Source organism: Chelon labrosus, assembly GCF_963514085.1.
Source record: "Chelon labrosus genome assembly, chromosome: 9".
NCBI lineage: Eukaryota > Metazoa > Chordata > Actinopteri > Mugiliformes > Mugilidae > Chelon > Chelon labrosus.
This window is the reverse complement of record NC_140359.1, coordinates 17,430,059-17,453,260: the sequence shown is the minus strand read 5'-3', so window position 1 is coordinate 17,453,260 and position 23,202 is coordinate 17,430,059. Positions and strand designations below refer to the sequence as shown.

Genomic DNA, 23,202 nt, shown 5'->3' with positions numbered 1-23,202 from the left:
TGACCGTTGTACACCTGTGTAAGTATTTTTGGGATCCAACGTTCTAATGTTTGAATCTGATCAGGAGCTCATAACTCCAATATGCTTGTTGCGTATATTTGGCTCATGTCATTTGAAAAGACACTTCTCAGCAACTTCTGTGCAACATCACTCAAATATTTATACTTCACTGACATGAAAATTGGTTTTCTAGCTTGAAACAGTCCCTCTCTTTCTGCTTTCACGGACGAGGACGAGGAAACATGTGCAATGCAGGAGGAATGCTTGCTTACATGGCAGGGAAGCCCATATTGTTTAAGCATCCTGATGAGCAGTAGATTTATGTAGACCCACATGGTCTAGTGGTATGTCAAGGTTTGGCAAGCTGCAGTGTTTTTCTTTCCTTTTGGTGAATGTTTATAGTATGAGTGAGGTTTGTGTAAGAAATACTGCAGTAGTAGGTTGTGTGTCAGTTAGATGCTGAACAGCCAGTTTAATAACTCTAAATTATATTATGATTTATTACATTTCCAGGCAAACATGCAATCCGCTATCTCCTTTTTAGATAAAGAGGAAAGAGTTTAGAAAAATGTTCATGATAAATCACATTTGCACAATAATTAAATGCAGAGAATAAAATCTTAAACAAGGCCACAAGCGAGATCATTTTGCCCATACATCAGTACAGTACAGTAGGCTACATACGTTTTTTTTTTGTTTGTTTGTTTTTTGTACAGGGTTCATTATAAAGAACACATAGATCCTTATAATAAGAAAATGTTGCATACTTTAAGTTTATTGCAATTCATAATTTTAGAGTTTATATTTTAAGCATTTGCCACTTTATTTTATCATCATCAGATTGATTAAACAAATCAGTAACGTTAGCCAACCTACTTTGTTGAAATGAAATGCATGCTGGTTGGTGAACCACCCGGGTTTGTACCAACTAGTCGACTTTGCTGCTGTTCCGTGACGCCTTAAGCATCAAGTCGACTAGTCGTCGATCACGTGTCAATAACAACACGAAGAAGACAGGTGAGGAGCTCAATGCGTCATTGCAGCAAACGCGGCTCATCAAGTGTGTGGAAATACTTCACGAAAGATGAAGCCCATTCTACCGTGACACGGAGAATATGTAAGTCAGTCCTGAAATACAACAAATGTACTACTGCGATGTACACTCATCTAAAAAGGAATCCGCTAAAACTAACAGAGGAACGGTCCAAATCCTCTCGACAGACAGCAGTCAATAAACAACTTCACATGCGATAACGAGAGAAGGAGGCTGCACATCAAGTTTGCAGTGCACAGTATTGATAAGAGCATATGTTTATGTTCAGTTCTGTTGTGTTCTATTAGATTTATTTTTTTTATTTTTTATTTTTGCGCCGAGCCAGAGCCGCATAGGCCTACTTGAAGTGTCAGACTGACGGTGGCTACAGTAGCCCGTGTTCAAGCTTCAATTACCTTTCAGAAAAGCCTCTGTAGCTTCTTTTGAGTAAAACGCTACAATATATTCAGGTCAAGAACATAGACTGTTCATTGTTGCAAAACATTATTTTCTTCTGTGATTTTATATGTGACGTCATCGACTAGTCAACGTTTAGTCGACTTTCACCATATATTAGTCGACTTAAAAAAAAAATCCAAAGTCGTTCAACCCCTATATGGTACAGTAGTGTAACAAGGGCAATAGGATATAGAGACTGTTTTGCCACTCATCCAGGTAGCTTATGCAGTTTTACAGGACTGGTGGGGAGTAGGGGGTTTAAATAGGAGCATCTGTGGGTGTTGCTCAATGTGTGCCCCTCCAGTGTTTTAGATTTGAAGAAGCTACTTGTTTTCAGCTTTTTTGGAAATACCGTTGGATCACGAGAACCTTCACAGACGTTTTCTCATATCACACATCACTTTCTAGTGCTTAGAACGGCTTTGATTGCTAACCTTGCTTAAGTTATTAAGCAGGTTCAATGGGTTGATCCCAGTTTGATGAGACCAGAGTAAGCTGCTCTTCATGGTACGAAGTTAAATGTCAAATGATTTTATTTAGTTCTTGAATTTATTCAGTTATCTTTTCCTTTAAATGTCTTTTCTTTCAGTGCTGGAACACAGTTTCCCAGATTACTTATTGAAAACCTTTCAGCAACTTGTCTCATTTACGAGGTATTACTGTGGTTAAGAGGGTGAAGGAGTCAGAGGCCCTTGCTACAGATCCTTTGCATACCACTGAGGTGTTTATGGAGGAAGCGAGCAGTTCCTCCCTATTACACCAGGGAATACACAGACACGGAAACAAGTGTAACGTGGATTTACACGCACAAGCACATGTGGCCGCTGACAGCAAGCCAAGCCTTGCGTTTATGCTCAAGGAGTAAAAACAAAAGAACAGAGGGCTGGAGGCATTAGTGGATGGGATGGGGAGAAACGCAGAGGGGCATGAGGAAGAGGTGGGAGGGTATGTAAAGATGTGAGAGGTGGTGAAATATTCAAGGAGGATGGAGGGATAGCGAGGAGCGGGAAAGGGATAAAGGGAGGTCTGCTGTTTCCTCATGAGAGGAAGATGAATGGTGAGTTTGGGGTCTGGTTTGCCTCCTGGGGTCGCACACATACACGCACACACACGCACATACACACCACTCACTGCTGTTTACAAAGGAGATTAGAGCAGTTCTACTCTGTACCTCAGTGTAACAGAGGTGCTTCAGAGCCACATGTGTAAACGATGAGAGGAATGTACACTGATGTATTGACAACGTATGCTATGTTCATTTTGCAACATTAATAACCTTTATAACCCCAGAGGGAACAGCTGCAATATGTTGTCATGTAACTCCCAGATTCGTGTGTTTTATGTGACAGAAGGCCTCTCATGGATGGAGCAAATAACATGATGAGAGGCCTGAAATTTTAATTATTTTCTGAAAAACATCATGGCTGTTTAAAGCTAGCGTTTGATGTTGTTTATCGTGATTGTCTTCTTTACAGATTTAATAGACCCAACTGCGGCTGGAGATTTGTGTGCATATTATTTATCTGTCTGCCCCCAATCTTCCCTATGTTCCAGGAAATCTAAAACACAGCCATACACATGTTAGGACTGAGTTCATTTAGAAACGCAAACCGACGAAAGTACTTTTCAGAAGATCTCGTATGTTCTGTCTATCTTCTAAATAGCTAAAGTAGCTATTGCCTAATTTTTAAACCTATAACCAAGAAAAAGACACTTCAGTGAATCAGAAACGCTTCTTGTGCAATACGTAGATTCTGTTTAATTTATCCTGACCGGAGACGATGAACTCATAGAACCCAAGTTGCATTTGTAACTATACACAACGTTATAGCTGCTGTAGCTGTAGGCTACTTCGTCTCCGTGGAAATGTCTCCACAGATGCCAGATTTAAAAGTTTGGTACACTGCCAAATACAGAGAGACTTACTTGGCGCAAATGATAGATTCTTTATTGTGTTTGAAGGAAAGTTGTTGCCACAGTCTGTACCGAGCCTCACATGCATACATATATACAGAGAATATCCGCAACACATACGCATTTATATAAACATACCTATGTACACCTATGCACAGAAGGGAACAAAACTCGTGCCGTAATGTGGTTGTGTCCAGGGTAGAGATCTGTAGCTGAGACCACAAGGTAGTAGCAGTGTGAAGAATGGGTAGACGGGGTGCCTGAGGTCATGTGTTGTGGTGCGTGCCCTGCGTGTGATGGCTTTGTTGCTGAGGTCTGAGATGTTGGGCGTTGGGAGGCCAATCATTTTGGAGGCATTGTGTGTAACGCGTATGAATTTGCGCCTACTGGATGCAGTTGCTAAGTGAAGAAACCGGGGGAACAGTAGAGGAGAATGGACTGAGTTATACTTTTGTAAAGAGACAAAAAAAAAAGCTGAGTGGCAGCTTGGCTTAACTCGCAATGTGTGAACTTGTTTAGCAAGGGAGGGACGCTCATTTCCATCTAAGTCCTGCACTGTAACTTTAAAAGATGATGATAGTTGTGAGAAGTAGCCAAACAGACTATTAATGACGGTTTAAATATATCACTCATTCCAGCAAACGTCAATCAATCCAGTGTACTCATCTGCCTCATATTGCTGTTAAATTTGATGGGTACAAATGTCACTGAGCTGTATGTGCAGTCTATCACTCGATAATCTCAAGCGTCTTTGAGCACGTATTTCACTGACGTAAACTGTAGCTGGTCAAAAGGAATCCAGCATCTTTGCGCATGTGGTGGCGTGCATCTTTGGCCGTGCCACTCGGGGTGAGTCCGTCACATCATCTCAGGGGCCGCCTCTTTGATTGATGCGGTGTGTCACATCGGAGCGGACAGCTTCCACTCCAGCAGCAGCTACCGTTCTCCCTGCCTGTGAGCTGTTTCCTATCGTTACACTCTAACGCGGACAGAAGCGCTGGGGAATCGCGTCATCAACCGGCCCGTCTTCGAGTCTTCTGCTTTTCCTCCTGGATGCGAGGGCATGTATTGAGGGAGGGGCTTGCACAGGGTTTAAACTTGCAAAGGATTTGAAATAAGTTCACCGTTCAATATTAGGCCGGAAGACACTACGGTTCAGTGATGGTGCTGTCTCATTACAGTCTCACATCGAGCATGATCACATGTGTGTTTCAAGTGTTCTCCACAACAACACATTATCTGACTTTAACCAAGTATAAATTGTATATTCTGATAGAAGAGACAGTTTCCACCGAAGTCACATGCAAAACAAAAAGCTTATTTAAGCTAAAGTAAGATGATCGCTTCACTCATACATAGAGATTTACCGTTGCTCGTTTGAATACACACTACACATAATGATGCAGCGCAGGTGTGAGTCAGAGTCCACACATTGTAAAGCACATTCTCTGGTTTCACTTGAATATTTAACCATCTGAGCTCACACCTCTCACACGACAACACGCAGGTGATAGTGTTACGGTCATTCCTCTTGCCCCTTCCTACTACAGCCCTAAAGGTCATGTGGTAAAATACTGCATCTGCCAAAGTCTTGTTTGTTAACACGGGATCAAATGGCTTTACTGTATAGAGTATATTTAATAAAAAGAAGTGCACGCTGCAGAAAAATCTCAGCTTCTTTTTCTTTTAGTATTTGTCTGCACTCCAGAAAATGAACCCTGCAAAACTCAACACTTTTTTTTCTCCATAAAATTTAGTCTTTGAAAATGTTTATTTCACGCTGCAAGTGTTATAGCGTCAGAAGCCGGTGTTGACTTGGCCTCTGGCTGAATCAGTGTACGTTCCATCTACAGTTCATTACAGTGATGTCTGATAACACATGTCTGCGTGTGTGTGTGTGGTTATCGTGATGAGTGGGGAGTCTGCGTCTGGTGGTCCAGACTGGAGGTTTGGACGTAGGCCAGTTGATGATCAGTGCAGTGCGGTTACAGCTCCGTGTTAATCCCCTCTGCCTCTGCTTTGTGTTTCTTAAACCACACAGCTGAGCACTGACCGGGTGGCAGGTCTGTTTCTTGCCAGCGATTTCTTTCTACTTTTTACTGTCTGTTTTGATACGGCAGAACTATGGCACTGAAACCCTAAACCACTCTCCTGTGAAGTGAGAATTTCTGGTTCAAACATCTGAAAGCTGCTTTTATCAGATGTGAGTAAGATGTCATATCTCTGAGCTTCTTCAGATCTGAAAAGCCGGGCTGAGACAGAGTCAGTATTTTGTTATGCATTTTGAATTGGTAGCTGTATTGTTTTCATCCACGATGACTCCACTTTCTTCTTCTGTGGTTGTCCTTATAATTGTCCTGTCATGGAGCCTGAGTCATACTGACAGATTCTAAGGCAGCGACACAAAGAGCCTCTTTAGTTTGACCACGGTTACGTTTAGGTCATGATTTATATCTTTTCTCATGGCAGCCGGCACAGTAGTGGCAAACAGGACTCTGCCTGTAATCACTTCCTCCTGTAAACAAGCTGGTCACTGAATTTGAATTTAATTGACGATAATTTGAGCCATCTTATCTTGAAACTGTCACACCGCAACGATGCAAAAGGAAGCTTTTCTGCTGAAAGTCAGAGAGGTTGATGTCTAACAGTGTAGTCACCAGACTGGTTCAGTCGTAACGGGAGAAAGGAACTTCACATGCCCTCATGTTTACCCTCTGGAAGCTCCAGTAATGTGTATATTTGCAAGAATGTTCCTGTCGTGGTTTCTCTGGATAACCCTGCGTTGTCAATTCAGTTTAGATCTAAACTGCTGCACTAGTTACGGAAAAAACTTCATGTTGAGCAGTGCACATGAGTGTACTGTATCTCAAAACCTGCTAGACACCACCACTGTCAAAAGATATTAATATGCATATATAAATAAATATGATAAATATGTATTATCTTCGGGGTGGCCTGAAGCCTTGGGGCCTTTCTGTGTGGAGTCTGCATCTTCTCCTTTTGTCTGCATGGGTTCTCTCCGGTGGCCGTAGGTGTGAATGTGAGTGTTAATGATTGTCTATCTCTATGTGTGCCCTGTGATAGACTGGCGACCTGTCCAGGGTGTACCTTGCCTCTCGCCCGATGACAGCTGGGATAGGATCCAGCCCCCCCCCCTTGACCCTTCACAAGACAAGCGGTTACAGAAGATGAATGAATGAATGTATTATCACCGAATTCACATTGCACATTGAACCTTCTCAACGGTTCTTAATGTAGCGTCAAGGTGTCAACGTGTACAGTTCTTCCAGTGTTTAGCACCTGTTCAGAGCACCATGCCCTTAACCGCAAACGTTTGTGTTGTGTTTCACCACGGTGGAACATTATCCTTCATTACAAGCTCCTCTGACACCATCAACAAAAGACTCATCTGGCTAATGACACTATCTCCCAGCCGTCATTTGGTTCTAATGGTTTCCTCGGTTGTCTGCGGTTGAGCTTTATATTTTCGACAGTGACAGTTGTGACAGTGTCAGCTCAGGTTAGACTATATATTTATTAAAGTGTTTGGTCAGCACATGGTGGGTGTTACCTTTAAAACAAACCTTCATCCATGAGGCTTTTTGACTCTAGTTCTGCAGTACAAGCAGCTTGTTTGTGTCTTGGTGTGCAGCAACTAAATATTTCTTTTTCTTTTATTCTAATGTCACCATGGTGATGGATCAAAAGGTCAAGCGCATGGACACAACTTCTCCGTGACGTTGTGTTTGTCAGTAACGCCGCCAGAGCAGAACTGTCGAGCCCAACCCATCCAACTCTGAAATGCTAACCGTCAAACTCTATTAATCTGGAGCATTCCTGGCGTGTGATGTCTCTTTTTGTAAAATATCTCACATAATGTAGGAAGAAAAAAAAATGAAAGGGGCTTGGCAAGCTGTGGTTTTGGAATCGAGCTGCTGAACCAGGTTGTACTGACTCACAGTTCAGGAGACAGGCAGAGGAAGGGCAGCGAAATGTGAGAGAGCGGGAGTGGATCAGATATCCGGCACGCACATTAGTTAAGCAAGACACATATTCTCTTCTCATGTTCTCCGGTTCCCACATCTTTGTCTTCACCGTGGTCTTCTCTTGCACCTTTTAATCAAACTCTATTATTATTGTCCTCCCTTTCTCTTCCAACATATACTTGAGCTCTTCACTTGATTGCTCTTTCATCAGAGTTGTTTTCTTTATGTTGTAAGATCCTTCGGCAATCACCTTTGATCCATTTTTCTTGCAGCTCATTTCTTCTTGGCTCATTGTCAGCCGTCCTTCCTTTTAATCCTACACTATAGGAACTGTGTTGCATCGCAGATGTGGGTCACCTAATCTCCTTAATGTGTTTGTTATGTGATAACTTCAGATTCTATTCATCTTTCCATGTTTTGTCTCTTTGAGAAGGCTGATCCCTAATGCTCTATTGTTCCTATTAGCCAACACAACAAAGACAGACAAAGGAAGTTTTATTTTTCACCAACTTATTTTTAATCTGAGCGTATTCTCAAATTGGCAACCAGAACATTTCCTCTGATAATTGTGACATTATCATGACAGCCTGGTGCAGGTGTAATGGCAATACTTCATATAAAAGGTGTAAGTATGCATTCATTAGCAATGTATTTCAAAAGTGAATACTGGGTAAAGTATGTAAAATGAGAAAATGTATTTTTAGTAACAGCAAATAAGCAACTGATGCTCTAATCGTGATAAAAGATGCTTTTATGTAGATTTTCATTACCTTTTATTACCGTAAAACATGGATGACAGTAAAAATGACACTAAAATTTAAAAAGTTTTCTTGTAGAGATAAATCTCAAAGTTTCCCAGTGGAGCCTGCACATTGTGGCCTCCTACCAGAATCAGATATTCTGCTGATCGTGCAAGAAGTGTGGCAATAAGAAGACAAAGAAAAAGGAAGAAGACTGCAAGGTAGGGAACATGTAAATTATGCTTAATCAAGGACAAAAATGTACTTTGTAAGTGTTCTGGTGAGAAACGTTTAATTAAAGTATAACTTCCTTTACAAGAAAACACCACAATTAAGACTAAGGAAACATTTCTTTTTGACAAATCCAGTCAAGTTTTCTTTTTGGAGCAACTATATTAGATGAGAGTGGGGAGAGTGAATCTGACTAAGAACCTGAGGACACCATGAACGGCCATGTGGAAAAGACTTGTCAATGACAAGCCACACATTAAAGGTTACACTGCTTTATTGTTAGTTATGTACACTGAACATGTATTTTAAGAAGACTTAAACCTGCATTGACAACACAAACTCATCAGAAATGTCTCTACCGTGAGAAAGTCAAATGAGAAGTGGATTCATTTTTTTCACAGTCTATAAGGTTAAATATCTTATTGCTGGCCATTAGAAAGAAAGCAGGTTTACCAGAGGCTATGTTCACATCTTTTATCTACACTGATTAGGCACAACATTATGACCACCTCCGTAATATTGTGTAGGTCTCCCTTGTGCCTCTAAAACAGCTGTGACTCATGAGAGAATGGACATGGACCTTCTAAGGGTGTCCTGTGGTGTCTGGCAACAGAATGTTGTTAGTGGAGGCCTTTGAGTCCTATGCGTTGATGAGTTGACAGTTTGGGATCTAGTGAGTTTGGAGGCCAGGTCAACACCTTGTGGTGTTTTTCATGTTTTTTGAGTTGTTCCTAAACCGTTTTTGTGTGTATGCCTGTGTCAGGCTGCATCCTGCTGAGGATGGCTGCTGCCATCAAGGAGTGTCATTGCTATGGGATGGGGGTGCCTGGTCTGGTCTAGGTGGGTGCTACATGTCTAAGTAACATCCACACGAATGCCAGGTTCAAAAATTTCCCAGCAGAATATTGAATTGTCACAAGATGGTCAATGTTATTAACTTCTCCTGTCAGTGGTTTTAATGTTGTGGCTGATCGGTGCATTTCCCCCATGTCGTTTTGATGGTCTGTACACGTACGTGCCTGTTGATGCAGTACTAGAAATGTGACATACTATATACTGTATATAAATATTTAAACCTGCAGCATTTGCTTTGTCTCATGAAAAAGATGATTTTTGCCATCTGAACCACTTTAATATGAAAATAAATCATGTTTAATTTAAACCTTTGGCACACTCTGAGATATCACATCACAGTAATAAATAACATTTATTCATTTTATAAAAAAAAACAAAATAAATATCAATAAGTTAATAATAAATTCAAGATTTCATAAATACATTTCATATGCGTATACCTTTTCTGTGTGACATGTGTGCTACACACACAGACAGACTGAACGTGTTGAATCATCACTTGTGTCTTTGTGGCATGGGAACATCAGATCAAATCATATTTAACGTTCGTAAAGTTCTGACGGCAAAGGAAGGTTCTTAAGGAACCGTACTGTTGGGGTAAAAACTTAACTAAACTTAACATCTCCTCTGTTTATTGACTCCTTCACTGGTGGATTCACCTCACACACGGTCATGTCATGTCATGTCAAAATGTTTTCTCACAAATCAAAAAAAAGAAACACTCAACGTCATACTTCATAGTGAGAGTAAGAAAAATTCACCAACACAAAGCCGGACACAAGCTCACACACAACCACATTTTCTGGCAGAGTGCTTCCTAACAGTGTGGTAAACAAGGCTGTCGTCCAGAAACGAGAGGTCATCGTCAAACGCTATTGGCCGGCAGCAAGCCTGAGGGGGCGCATCTTTCGAAGGAAGCCTCCTGTTGTGGATGAGGTTGTGAAGGATTTTGTCGTAGTTCATCTCAGACTTCCTGCAGGGTCCAGCACAGTACCTAAATATCATTTCCTCGCTGGAGCGGTAGCCCAGGCCGAGGTCCGTCACGTTGAGGTGGATCTGCTTGAGCGCGCAGCCCTGTCCTCGTCCGTTGCCACCTCGTCCGTTGCCGCCTCCTCCTTTCGCCTTCCTGCCCGTCCCCCCACTACCTCCACCACCTCTTCCTCCTCTACCACTTTCCTGGCTTGCCCCCTTCTTCCTCTCCCTCCTGTTTCGAGTCCTGCTGCTCAAGTTTTCCTTGGGGGAAGAGGAGGAAGTCGTTGAAGGGGAGGTGGACGAGGAGGAGCGACGTATTCTGCTGATGGTTACTTTAATGAAGTCCACCACGTCTTCAAACTCATTCGGGAGAGAGTCCTCCATGACGTCTGAAACACATTAAGAGAATTACAAAGATGTATCACATTAGACAGCACGTTGTTTCACTCACACTGGCTATTGAACACAGTGCCACCCAACTACACACAGAAATGCGGAAATAGTACTTTCTTTTTTTTTTTTTTGCCCTGCAGAAGAATTCCATTTCTACTGATTCATCCGCCTTACAAATGGATGCCATTCATATCCACCAGCTAGTTTTATGTTTGAGCGGGCTTTAAAGATGCAACATCCACAGGGTACAGTAGCCTTGTGGCACATAGTTTAACATTTGATGAACTGTTAAGTCACATTATATAGCAAAACAAAATAAAAAACTTTAGTTGTGTGCCTTTTCTCTTATTCTTTTTGACAGTAAACATATTATAATGACATTTGGGATGGACACACCAAGAATATATTCCCTGTAAGAAACTTAACATCATACTTCATGATATATTTTTTTTCAATAAGTGGATTATGCACACTAAAATGTGTGTTGCTGAGGATTACATTCAGTCTAAATGTTGCATTTAATAGTGTAAATAGGCCCATGTTATTAGAGTTCTTCATGTTTTCACTCTTGCAGTCAATTGATGCATTTTTTGGATGTATGTATTTGTTTGTCTGCAAGAAATGACAACATTTCAAGTTGGGTTCATTGTGTTTTGGCACTTTTAACCCAAAAAGCACAGACTCTTACATTTTTCTCCTCCAGCCAGCGTCTCTCCACCCTCAGCTGTGTCAGCGCGGCCGATGCCCGGGGAAGAAACCGATAGACGGATCTGGACAGGCGGGAGCTCCAGGGGACTCTCGGCGGCGAGCCCTCTCCTCATGCTGGACGCGAGCCGCCGCTGTCGTCGGCTCTGGAGCGGCGTCGGCGGGCCGGCGTGCACGGCGCTCAGCAGTATCAAACAAGTGGTCAGGCTATCCCATAACTTCATTGTCCACTTCAGTCCGACGGAGGGACATGGCGCGATGCAAAATCAACAAGTATCATCTGACAAAAGCGATAATCACCATAACGGGGGACGGTCAGATGGGGTGAGAAAGGCAGAGCGCGCTCATCACTTCGGGTCCCTGCAACTGAAAATGGTGTTGATCAATGCGTAATTGCCTGCACGCCTGAAAACTGCACGCAATGCCTTGGATGCCTCAGATGCCAGCTGGCAAACACCGTGCAGCGTGGCGCAACATCAAAAAAACCCAAGACTAAGCGCAAAATGCAAAGCCTCTGGAGCTGCCTGCAAAAACACACGGGCTCCAGCAGCACCAAAGACAAAATAACTCCCAGTTTAGTCCTTCGCTCGGGTTTCCATTCAGCACGCACGGTTCCCGTCTCACAACGCAGCGCCGCGTACTCCAGCTCATCCAACTCACCATCAATCCTGACTTGAGTCGAGAGGAGAAGCGATAGAGGCAGGGAGTGCTGGTGACGTCTGACGGTCCATCCTCCGCTCCTTCCTGTCTCCACCCCTGCAGACCACACTGAGGGATGGAGTCCAGACGGCAGCCTGAACTTGAGGTGGAGAGGTGGTGAGAGAAAGTTATGAAAGAGGCTCGTTCTGTGTACTCAGATGGCCGAGAGGGAGAGAGGAGTTTCACAGTTTCCACTAACAATCCACCGAACTCCCCATCACAGTTTCCCAGTTTGGTTGACGTTGGACGGGAAACGTGTTTCTAATCAGCCAGTCTAAACAGACGGAGTAGATTGCGCTGCTTCTTACAACCGCAGTGTGCCCAAAATCACACTGTTTTCCAGCTGAAGCGCAAATGACAGTGAACGTCAAGGGCTTTGATGTGGTATCCGTTACAGCTGAACGATTTCAGTGGGTAATTTCCTGAGAAAATATTTCCTCTCCTTCATTTCAGGAAAAGTAAATCTTATTCAAATGAAATTGTGTCAGATGTTAAAGACAGCCTTCACTCTGATAGATTTCTGTTGATCTCATGCCCTTCTTTTTTTGCTTGGTTTAAGTCAGACTACCGGCTGAAACCAACGTTTTTGATTAAAAAATTCAAAAGTCTGATCATTTTAATTAGAAATAAATGTTGGCAAGACTACGCAGATGAGGCATTACATTATGACCACCTTCCTAATATTGTGTAGGTCAATCCAAAACAGTTGTGACTCATCAGAGTATGGACATGGGCCTTCTGAGGGTGTCCTGTGGTGTCAACAATATATTGTTAGTGGAGACATTTGGGTCCTACGGGTTGAGGAGAGGGGCCTCAACCCAGATCAGTCTTGTTCCAGTGCATCCCACAGATATTTGATCAGTTTGGGATCTAGTGAATTTGGATGCCAGGTCAACACCTTGTTCGTTGTTGTGTGTGTTCCTGTGTCAGGCTGCATCCTGATGGTGATGGCTATGGGGTGGGGTTGTCTGGTCTAGTCTAGGTGGGTGGCACATGTCTAAGTAACATCCAGACGAATGCCAGGTCCAAAAGTTGACCAAATGTGAGGTCAATGTTATTCACTTCTCCTGTCAGTGGTTTTAATGTTGTGGCGGATCGGTGTATGTTGAACGACTGCAGCTACATCAAAGATGAGTGGAAGAGATCTGAGGAGCTTATGCACCCTCTTTGTTAAGTGCTCTCATTCCCAGAGTAGTTCAAATATTTTTATATTTTATATTAAAACTAACCGAACTCAGACAGCTGTAATGTTTTAGGACAATTTATTCAAGGTAGACAGAACGAACGATTTGAAGTGTATGTACGACAATATAACCCACACGATCGTATCTGATTCAAAGTCCAGATGGGTGATGATCCAGTTCAGTCAGATGAAAAATGCTCCAGGGGCCGACAGACAGCAGATCTAATTTCTCTGCTATTTAAAGAAACAGAAGTGTTTTTGATTTTTTTTGGGGGGGGGAGTTCTTGTGGTAAAGCATGAGAATCAGTGCAAATGTGCAAACTTTCTCCCTTTCATGTTGTTCATTATGCCCCGTTTTACAAGCAGCAGACGTGTATTTCATTTTCTCTTTGCTTTTGAAGTGACCGTCGTGGATAAAACGTACCGCTGGTCTGGTGCACACAGACTCTTCTTTTCCAGAAACAAAAAAAAAAAATCTTTCCATTTCCTCCAGTCAAGTTTCAGGAAGGCCTCAAAGTTTACAGCAGCCCATGAACAAAGCTGATGTGAAATGCATATATCCGAAGGCATTTGTGCAGTGTGCGCAGATGTGTAAACATACCGTACAGACACATCTCGGAGAACCTTGAGGTATAGTCTTTCAGGATGATTCATGTTTGTGTCGGTGTGTGCACATTGTATTGTAATCACTCCGCTGAACGTGCAAAAACGATTTGAGCGTCTGAATATGTTGTAGAGTCCTACAGAATAACGGTTTTCTTCCACTTGACTTCTTAGAAGTTAGTCCACTAATCACTCAGGAGAGGCTTCCCTTCCCCTCTGCATTGCTTCCCTAACTGTATGGAAATACCTCATCCTCAAGCAATTACACCCTCGCCGAGCAACAAATACACCAAACAGATGTCCGTTTGCTTTCTTGTAAGGCACGGGGGCTACTTGGGGGGCTGACCTGTAATTGAATCTGTCAGCCACTTTTGGGCCCAGTTTGACTCGCATGTAACAGACTAATTGCACGGGGTCAGTTCACCCATTATTATTGACCTTATTTTGAGCTATGTTTAGCATAAGCTGTTAAAACACATATCTGCATGCACCGATCCGCCACAAGATTATGACAGGAGAAGTGAATAACATTTGCCACCTTGTGACAATTCAGTGTTCCGCTGGGAAACTTTTGGACCTGGCATTTTTGTGGATGTTACTTAGACATGTACCACCCACCTAGACCAGACCAGGCACCGCCACCCCATAGCAATGGCACTCCTTGATGGCAGCAGCCATCCCCAGCAGGATGCAGCCTGACACAGGCATACACACAACTCAAAAAACATGAAAAACTGCACAAGGTGTTGACCTGGCCTCCAAATTCACTAGATCCCAAACTGATCAAATATCTGTTGGATGCACTGGAACAAGAGTGATCCACAGAGGCCCCTCCCCTCAACCCATAGGACCCAAAGGCCCCCACTAACAACAGACAGACACCACAGGACGCCCTCAGAAGGCCCATGTCCATTCTCTGATGAGTCACAAGTGTTTTGGAGGCACAAGGGAGACTTACACAATATTAGGAAGGTGGTCATAATGTAATGCTTGATCGGTGCATGTATACAGTCTGTGGTTTTGGTGCCAGAAGCTTTCTGGTTTCAGCTTGTAGCCCCAAGTGACATTGATCAGTCTCGTGTGAGGGGGCTTTTGTTTCCACGTTGTCCGTGTGGAGAACAAAATTGGTGGATTGCTCTGTCACATCCTGTCAGCGAGCAAATGCGCCTCGCTTTGATAGTTTGATCGTAGGCAACGAACCGCAAATAAAACAGCCGGCCCACCAGAAGCCCCCGAAACACTGGCCATTGCCCCTTAAAAGCTCAGGCATCGGAGCGTTTCTGATTGGATCATGTCTGTTACAGGACACCCTGTATGCTTTGACACTTAGGCCCTGCAGTTTAAAGGCAGAAACAACTTGTGAAACGTATTTCAAATTTTTAATCACTTGGCTTGCACAAAGGAGTCCTGAACTTTCCATTTAATACAGCACTGTATATTTCAACAATTATGCTGTCACATTCCATTAATAACAAGGGCTTTAGACGATACTACAGTCAGAATAATGACTGGATCTGTCTCCCTTCTCTCATGATAGAAATAATACAAAACAGAACAGCACATATCAAACATCTACTGCAAGCATTATGCATGTGCCAGACACTGACAAATTGTTGGAGATACTCCATGAAAAGAGGATCTGTGCAGCCCGTGTGAAACAATGTTATCTAGGAACAAGAATAATTACACTTCTTCTTTCTCAGCAATTTATCCTAAATGTCTGGTAGCCGGACGTCCAAGCATATCCAAATGAAAATCATTTACTGAACTTGCAGCCGAATTTGCTTGTTTGCATTGATAGTGTCTTTGCTGCATGAGTCCAAACTGCTGTGAACTCCTGTTTTATTCATGCCAGATGGACGTACTATAAAAGGTTAGCTTGTGCGTTTCCCCAGCAATCGCTAAGGTCAGCCGGTCATATATTGCTCCCTGAAGTCAACTCAAACCAGAGTTTGAGAGGTTGCTCAGTTCACATCCCGGTGCTGAAACTAATGCCAGTTTCTGAACTTATCATCCCAGCCCCAGCCAATAATAATTTTACCCTCTGATGATACTCATAGTTGTCGGACCTTGACACACTTAACATTAGAGCTTGTTCCACCAAAGAAATTAGGAGTTGAGCTTGAATGAATTCGTGTGGAAGAGCAGGAAGATCCCTTGCTGATGATTTTATAGCTACTCATAGATTTTAGGTGGCGAATGGATCTCCGAAGACCCGGTTAATCGCACCTCCTTGCCGAGCCATAGCAGCAGCAGTGTTTGGAGAGTAATCCACACCACATGCACTGTGGTGCTGCCGGAGCCTCGGGGTGAGAGCGATCGGACTACAGGAGCTGTGAGTGTGGATGTTGTCCGCTGAGCCGAACCTTCGGGGAGTTGGCTCAGAAATGTTAAAGTGAGGTCAGTAACACTTATTATGTTTGAGCGCAAATAAACCATTTGCGGTTTATTTGCCTCTAGTTTTGTAATCGTGGGTTAATGTGGCATTTATCCCAAAGTGGGTGACTGTGCAAAACCTAAATGTGTAATTACACGGCAGTAATAAAAACTGGAGAGACATCACATTTGGTCATGTTCTAACCCATATCAGGAACCATGCTGACAACAGTGAATCCAGATGTGCTGTCTCCTTGCACATGTGCATGCAGTATGTAAACACTACCACTAGTGGACACTGTTTACCACTGATGGCATCAATGTGTTCGCCAATATGTCCACATTTGCAGCATATTGGTGGCATTCACACCTGATAGAGGTATTTTTCTTTATTTCATCTTTAACTGCACATCAATAACCTACATCGTTTGCAAAGAAAGCATTTGCATCCTATTTTTGCATCAGTAGAGATTATGAAATGAACTTTTATGATCTTTCACATGCAGGGTTGCAATAGCACCCAAGCATGTAGCAGATAAAAATATTTGAAGGTTGATTGTTCACATCACATCAGATGTGTAATAGATTAACGACATAAAATCAGCTTATCCTGCTTCTTTTAGTGATCTCTGTGGTGCGGTGAGAAAGAAACAATTAGTTCCTCTAACATCAAACGAAGCATGTTACACGCTTGTGGCTGCATTCTTTTGCTCCTTTCATGAACCTCAACAATTTTCTAAACCAGCAATCTGGTTAATTTGCTTGTTTCCATTAAAAGTAACAAACCATTTATTTACTTGGATAATATTACAGCCACGTTGTTTTCGCCTCATAGTCTGGATGAGCTTAGTTCCCAGAAGAGAAAATAATGTTACACATGGCTTTTGTATATGGCATATGTATGACTTTGTCCGTCTCACAGTGTGTGTGCTTCTGTTTTTGTTGCCGTCTCTCTCAGTCTTCTGCTGTGCGTTTGTATTTGTCCAGGAGATGGAAGTATTGAGTTCTCTCTCATGCGGCCCAGCATCCACCTGCTCAGCTGCTGCACACGTACATGTATAGTCGGTCTCAGTGATGCCTCTGATAAGTGGCTGGATAGTTTTAAAACTTCCTTTGTTGCAGTCTACACAGCTAATCGGGGAGGCCATGCTATGACTTTTGGTTTTTAGGCTTTGCATTTTTAATTTTTATACTAAAATCCATACTAGATGATGCCTTGTATAGGTTTACAATACACTGAATCAAGAGTGACCAAAAAAAAAATTAATCTGACATTTGTCATGAGAGAAAAAGACCTAAAACTGAATTTACCTAGTTTAATGTGTGACCCTATATATCTATTCAGATCTGTCCAATGTTTGTGAATAAAGAGTTTCTTAACGTAACATGTTTTACGTGTGGGATCAAACGTGTGGACAATAGATGTTATACATGTTTCTATTATTTTGGCAACCCCATTTTCATCAGTGGGCTAGGTTAAATAACAGTGGATCAGGCTCGTTCCACTACATCCCACAGATACTTGATCAGTTTGAGATTTGGAGGCCAGGTCAACACCTTGTCCTGTTTTTCATGTGTTTTTGAGTTGTCCCTAAACTATTTCTGTGTGTGTGTCTGTGTCAGACTGCATCCGGCTGGGGATGGCTGCTGCCATCAAGGAGTGTCATTGCTATGGGGTGGGGGTGCCTGGTCTGGTCTAGGTGGGTGGTACACGTCTGAGTAACATCCACATGAATGCCAGGTCCAAAAGTTCAGAGTCAGGTGAATGTTATTTACTTCTCCTGTAAGCGGTTTTAATGTTGTGGCTGATCGGTGTATGTGATGTAAAGATGAATAGTCAGTTGTAGGAATTACTACAACTTTACATAGCCTAAGGCAGGAAGAATGATAAAATGTGGTAATATCTGAAGGCCTGTGATAATAATTAGCAGCGCACATCACTGGTGAACATATCCAAGACTTGACTGTGGTTATAATGATGACACCAGATTATTTTTTCGTCTGAACTAGATATTTTTTTTGAGAGCTACTATTCCTATGGCTGTTATGAGATGGCTTTCTGACCCCAAAGAGGAATGCCATTAATGGAAAGAAAATGAAAGACAACATTTTTGCTGAAAGCTGTCAACACTTCAATCAGCTTCAATCCTCGGGGGGGAAGTGTCAGTAAGAGGAGAAGCATTAACTTTGTGGTTTCTGAGATCAGACATACAGGCATGATTTGTTTTTTTCCTCTGCTCTCTCTGTTTCCAAGGTCTTCTTTAGAGCGTTGTTGACGTATCTTTTGTCAGGTGCTGATTGACAGCTGGACAGGTACTGGAGTTTTAAAGCTACATCCATAAAGGATATATCAGATATATTGCTTTGCCTGGTTGTAAAACACAGGTAAAAAGCCACAGCACCGATGGAAAGTTGAGAAGAAGCTGAGAACACACCACCAGGACAAATGGCTCAACAAACACCCACCACAGAAGCAGGGATGTGCGCCGACTCATTGCATGTATTTCCACCATAAACATTACAATTACCATAAAAGTGCAACAGCTTTGAGGACTGTATCTTCTTCGTCTCGACTGTTGTGCGAGCCCTGACGCTCCTTGTCTTCAAGAACAACTCAGTGAAGAGTAAAATTCACATCACTCCACTGTTCGGACGAGAGACAGGCGCTCCTTGTCCAAATATCAGCGTTAAAGCTGAAGAACAAAACACTCTGCAACAGACTGCTAAATTGCCTTTTGCTCAAAGTCCTGCATCTTTGGCAAGAGGGTTTCTGCTTTGTGGTGCCTGATGGGAGTCTTGGGTTCAGTAGCCGACACCGGCTGATCATCGAGAGCGATGCATTCAAGAGCTCTTCTTGTTTTTACTCCACAAGTTGTCTTTGGACATTTTTCTCACACGTCTCTTGTGTTGGATGCAAAGTTTGTTGCTGCTGTCTCCAGTGCATAAGTAAAGTCTGCATTGTGTTGGGTCTTTGTGTTTTATCAGGTTGGCTGTGCTAAATGTGCTTTACCTTACCTAACAGATCCACTCCTGCATCCCCTGCAGTTTTCCTACAGATCAAACAGATCTGTGGATGACGCCGTCAACCTGTCCCTCCACCTCATCCTCCAGCACCTGGACTCCCCCAGAACATATGCCAGGATCCTGTTTGTGGATTTCAGCTCGGCCTTCAACACGGTCGTTCTGTCACTGCTGCAGGACGAGCTCTCCCAGCTGACCGTGCCTGACTCACCTGCAGGTGGATCGCAGACTTCCTGTCTGACATGAGACGGCATGTGAGGCTGGGAAAACACATCTCAGACTTCCGTACCATCAGCACGAGTTCCCCTCAAGGCTGTGTCCTTTCACCTCCGCTCTTCTCCCTGGGCACAAACAGCTACACCTACAGTCACCAGTCTGTCAAGCCCCTGAAGTTTGTGGATGACACCACCCGTCTAGAGGCTGGAGACTGACCACCTGGTGACTTGGTGTAGCCATAACAACCTGGAGTTGAACGCTGCCAATGCTGCAGTCAGTGCCCTAATCAAAAAAGCACAGCAGAGGATGTACTTCCTGCAGCAGCTGAAGAAATTTAACCTGCCAAAGACGATGATGGTGCACTTCTACACTGCCATCATCGAATCCATCCTCACCAGCTCAGCTGCAGCCCCTGCTAAGGACAAGAGCGGAATGCAGCGTGTCATTTGATCGGCTGCAGTCTGAAGTCTTTCGATGAGCTGTACGCTTCCAGGACTCTGAAGCGTGCAGCTATTTTATTGTCATTAATTAATGAATTCATTCATTCATTCATTCATTCATCTTCTGTAACCACTTGTCCTGTGAAGGGTCGTGTGGGGCCTGGAGCCTATCCCAGCCGTCATTGCACCTGAAGTGATACAGATAAGTAAGTCAGAAGAATCATTTGATCAGCTGGCCTTGGTAAATGGTAAATGGCCTTGCTTTTATATAGCGCTTTTCTACCTATTGGCACTCAAAGCGCTTTACAGTCTCAGACACATCTACCCATTCGTTCACACAAGCATACACACATTCACACACCAGTGCCACGCACTGGGAGCAACTGGGGGTTCAGTGTCTTGCTCAAGGACACTTCGGCATGTGGCACGTTCCGGGGATCGAACCGCTAACACTCTGGTTCGTGGACAACCCGCTCTACCTACTGAGCCACAGCCGCCCATTCAAACCAGATCATTTTTACTTTTCATGTAAAGTGGCAATGATCTGGTGTTTTAATTTACAATGCAGTACATCTGTGTGATCCCTTTTCTAACGCCCTCCTAACCACGTCCCATCAGTTTGATATGATTTCACTTTCTCGGTCAAGGTGGGCTCCCTAAAACTTTCTGATGATTAAGCAGCCTCTTCGCTTCTGGGCAGAAAATCTCAGTCACAGACGTATTGGGAGATGTGGGGGAAAGCAGGGATCTATCACATAATGGACCTCCCTATGTATAAACCATATAATGACATGAATACAGAAGCAGTGTGGACACCATCAAGGTGTGAATTAGTTTAGTCCTGACTCTCGACTGATGGGTAATGTAGTGATTCTCCACAGCCAAATTAACACCATGGGGAAGAAGAGCTAAGTACCAAAGTTTGCCTGAGGTGCTAAACAGGTAAGAACCGCCTCAGAGCCCGAAAACCCCAGAGCAAACAATCAGGGAACAGTAGCAAGAGAAAAACTCGCTTTTGACAGAAAGAAACCTTCAGCAGAGCTCAGCTCACATAAGGACAGCCTTCTGCTTGAGGCTGGTTGGGTAGAGAGACAGAGAAAAGAGGGAGGTGTGACAGAAGAAAGGGAACATTCATACATGCACCTGGATAAACATCCTGCTAAAATACATGTTACAAACAAGACATACTGTATGTGAGGCATGATTCATTGGAGATTGATAGCGAATGAAAACCGTGGATAAAGCAAGGATTCAGAGTATTTACTGGAGAGAAGCTTAGTGGTTGTACAGTGCGCTGGTTTAAGAATGAACAGGATTACAGAAGCAGAAAACTATGTCGGTAACCATGCATAACATTCAGGTAGGAATGAAAAGCTGTAAGCAGGGAACACTGTGCAGGTTGGTGGGGCAAAGACCACAGTTCAGCTGATAAATATGTGGCTCTGCAGATCAGATCAACCCTGCAGATTTTTCAGTTAATTCCAATAGATTGAAAGCAAAATGACTCATGTAGCTGTGTCATGTTTTTGAACCTGCAGCAGTAAACCACATGGGCAATGCAGCACCTTTGATTTGACCTCACTGCCATACACTCACTGGCCACCTTATAAGGTATACCTGTTCAACTCCTTGTTCAAGCGAATATCTAATCAGCCAATCACATGGCAGCAACTCAGCAGGCATGGTCAAGAAGACCTGCTGAAGTTCAAACACAGAAAAAGGAGATTTAAGACTTTAGATGGTGCACGACAGGCTGTTCTGTTCACAGAGAATGGTCTGAAAAAGAGAAAATACCCAGTGAGCGGCAAGTCTGTGGGTGAAAGGGCCTTGTAGATGGCAGAGGTCGAAGGAGAATGGACGGCTTGAGCCGATAGAAAGGGAACAGTAACTCAAACAACCGCAGTTGGAGTATATGCAGAAGAGCGTCTCTATACGCACAACCTTGAAGAAGACGGGTCACAGCGGCTGAAGACCACACCGAGGGCCACTCCAGTCAGCTAGGAGCAGAAAGCTGAGGCTGCGATTTGCTGGGGGTCACCAGTATTTGGACATGGGTGAGTCTGGAGGGATTTCTGATGTAGCATTTGAATGGGATTGAAAGCACAGCTTGCATCAACAGTTCAGGCTGGTGGTGGCGGTATAATCGTGTAGGGGCTATTTTCTCAGCACACTAGTTACTGCCAATTTAGTATTGTTTAAATGTCACAGCCCACCTGAGAGTTGTTGTTGAGCTATGCCTCAAAGAAGGGGTCCAGCCCAGTACTAATGAACTGGTCGCTGAGTGCTGCCATTAAATGCAGGGCCTCTGGGAAATATTAATTTAACCTTTGCAATACAAGCTATCTGTGTTTTAGGTGTGCTTTTGAGCTACATTGCAAACATGCAAAACTACGTGAGGGGGTCTCTGCAGTGATGCATCGTGTGCCCATCTCGGAAAGAGTTAATTTTGCAGAAAGTGTGTGTCGGGAAAAAAAACGTCAGGTGAAAATTAGATAAAAGGATTTTTGAAATGATTCTGCACAAACTGAGTAATCACTGCATTTCACGTACGGCTTTTGTACGAAAATAGAATATGCACGTCTCAGAAATTTAAGTTGAAGCAAATGACCAGAGTGGAAATGAAAATGGCTTAACATATCCGAGTGGTCCCTAGCTACGGGGTTTTTCTGCCCGAGTACCTCTAACATAATATGATAATTTAATAAAATGCAAACCAAAATTGAAGCTAGTTAATAATGCGGCCTTCCACGTGGAAACATTAGGGCTGATTCCCTGAAGGCTGGGGGCAACTTTTCTTTAAGAAATCATGTCCTCCTGTTAAAACTGTTCACTCTCTTTTCTGGCTTTGATTAGCCTTGATAAGAAAAATGTCTCTAGTGCCAGTAAGTGATTGGGCTGAGCTCTCATGCAAACATTGCTCTTCTTCTTTTCCTGTCATTGAGAGTTTACAAACACTCACAGACTATTCTTCTTGTTCAGATTTATAAAACCCTGCACACTATCAGCTGCTCACATCAGATGATTTGACCAACATTAATGAATGGACTCATTGTTTTTGATCACAGTTTCAGACGCAGACACGGTATTAATATGGAGTGCCTGTTGCTTTAGTGGCTCCCTTGCCTCTGCGTCAAGACATGCTCTCCATCTGTGTCCAGCGTGCGGATTAGACGCTTATTATCCTCTTAGCTCTAAATGGCCCCGCGTTCCTGCACTCCGCTGTCCATCTCATCTGCTTTCTAAGACGCGGACCGGAGCGCGGCACGAAAGCGATCTTCATGCGTAAAAAGCACCGTTCGGCTGCGTTAGTGACTGCGCATTACGCGTGAATTGTCGGGACGAACAATTTTCCATCGTCTGCGAGGGCGCCCGGCAC

General features: G+C 43.3%; 1 protein-coding gene across 1 annotated transcript; it reads right to left on the bottom strand.

Moving 5' to 3' along the window:
* Window positions 1–9,608: 9,608 nt before the first annotated feature.
* Window positions 9,609–11,920, bottom strand: gdnfb (glial cell derived neurotrophic factor b). The gene is made up of 2 exons (XM_084550801.1): window positions 11,272–11,920; window positions 9,609–10,579 (listed from the first exon to the last, which is right to left on the bottom strand). Exons 1-2 carry the CDS (start codon window positions 11,510–11,512, stop codon window positions 10,002–10,004), a joined length of 819 nt encoding a protein of 272 aa, XP_084406927.1. The 5' UTR covers window positions 11,513–11,920; the 3' UTR covers window positions 9,609–10,001.
* Window positions 11,921–23,202: the final 11,282 nt, after the last annotated feature.

Bases quoted from the DNA above. Each gene is read 5' to 3' on its own strand.
- gdnfb (XM_084550801.1), bottom strand. From the start codon at position 11,512: ATGAAGTTATGGGATAGCCTGACCACTTGTTTGATACTGCTGAGCGCC. The intron at 10,580-11,271 runs GTAAGAGTCTGT...AATGTGTTTCAG, and splicing joins GCTGGCTGGAGGAGAAAAAT to ACGTCATGGAGGACTCTCTC.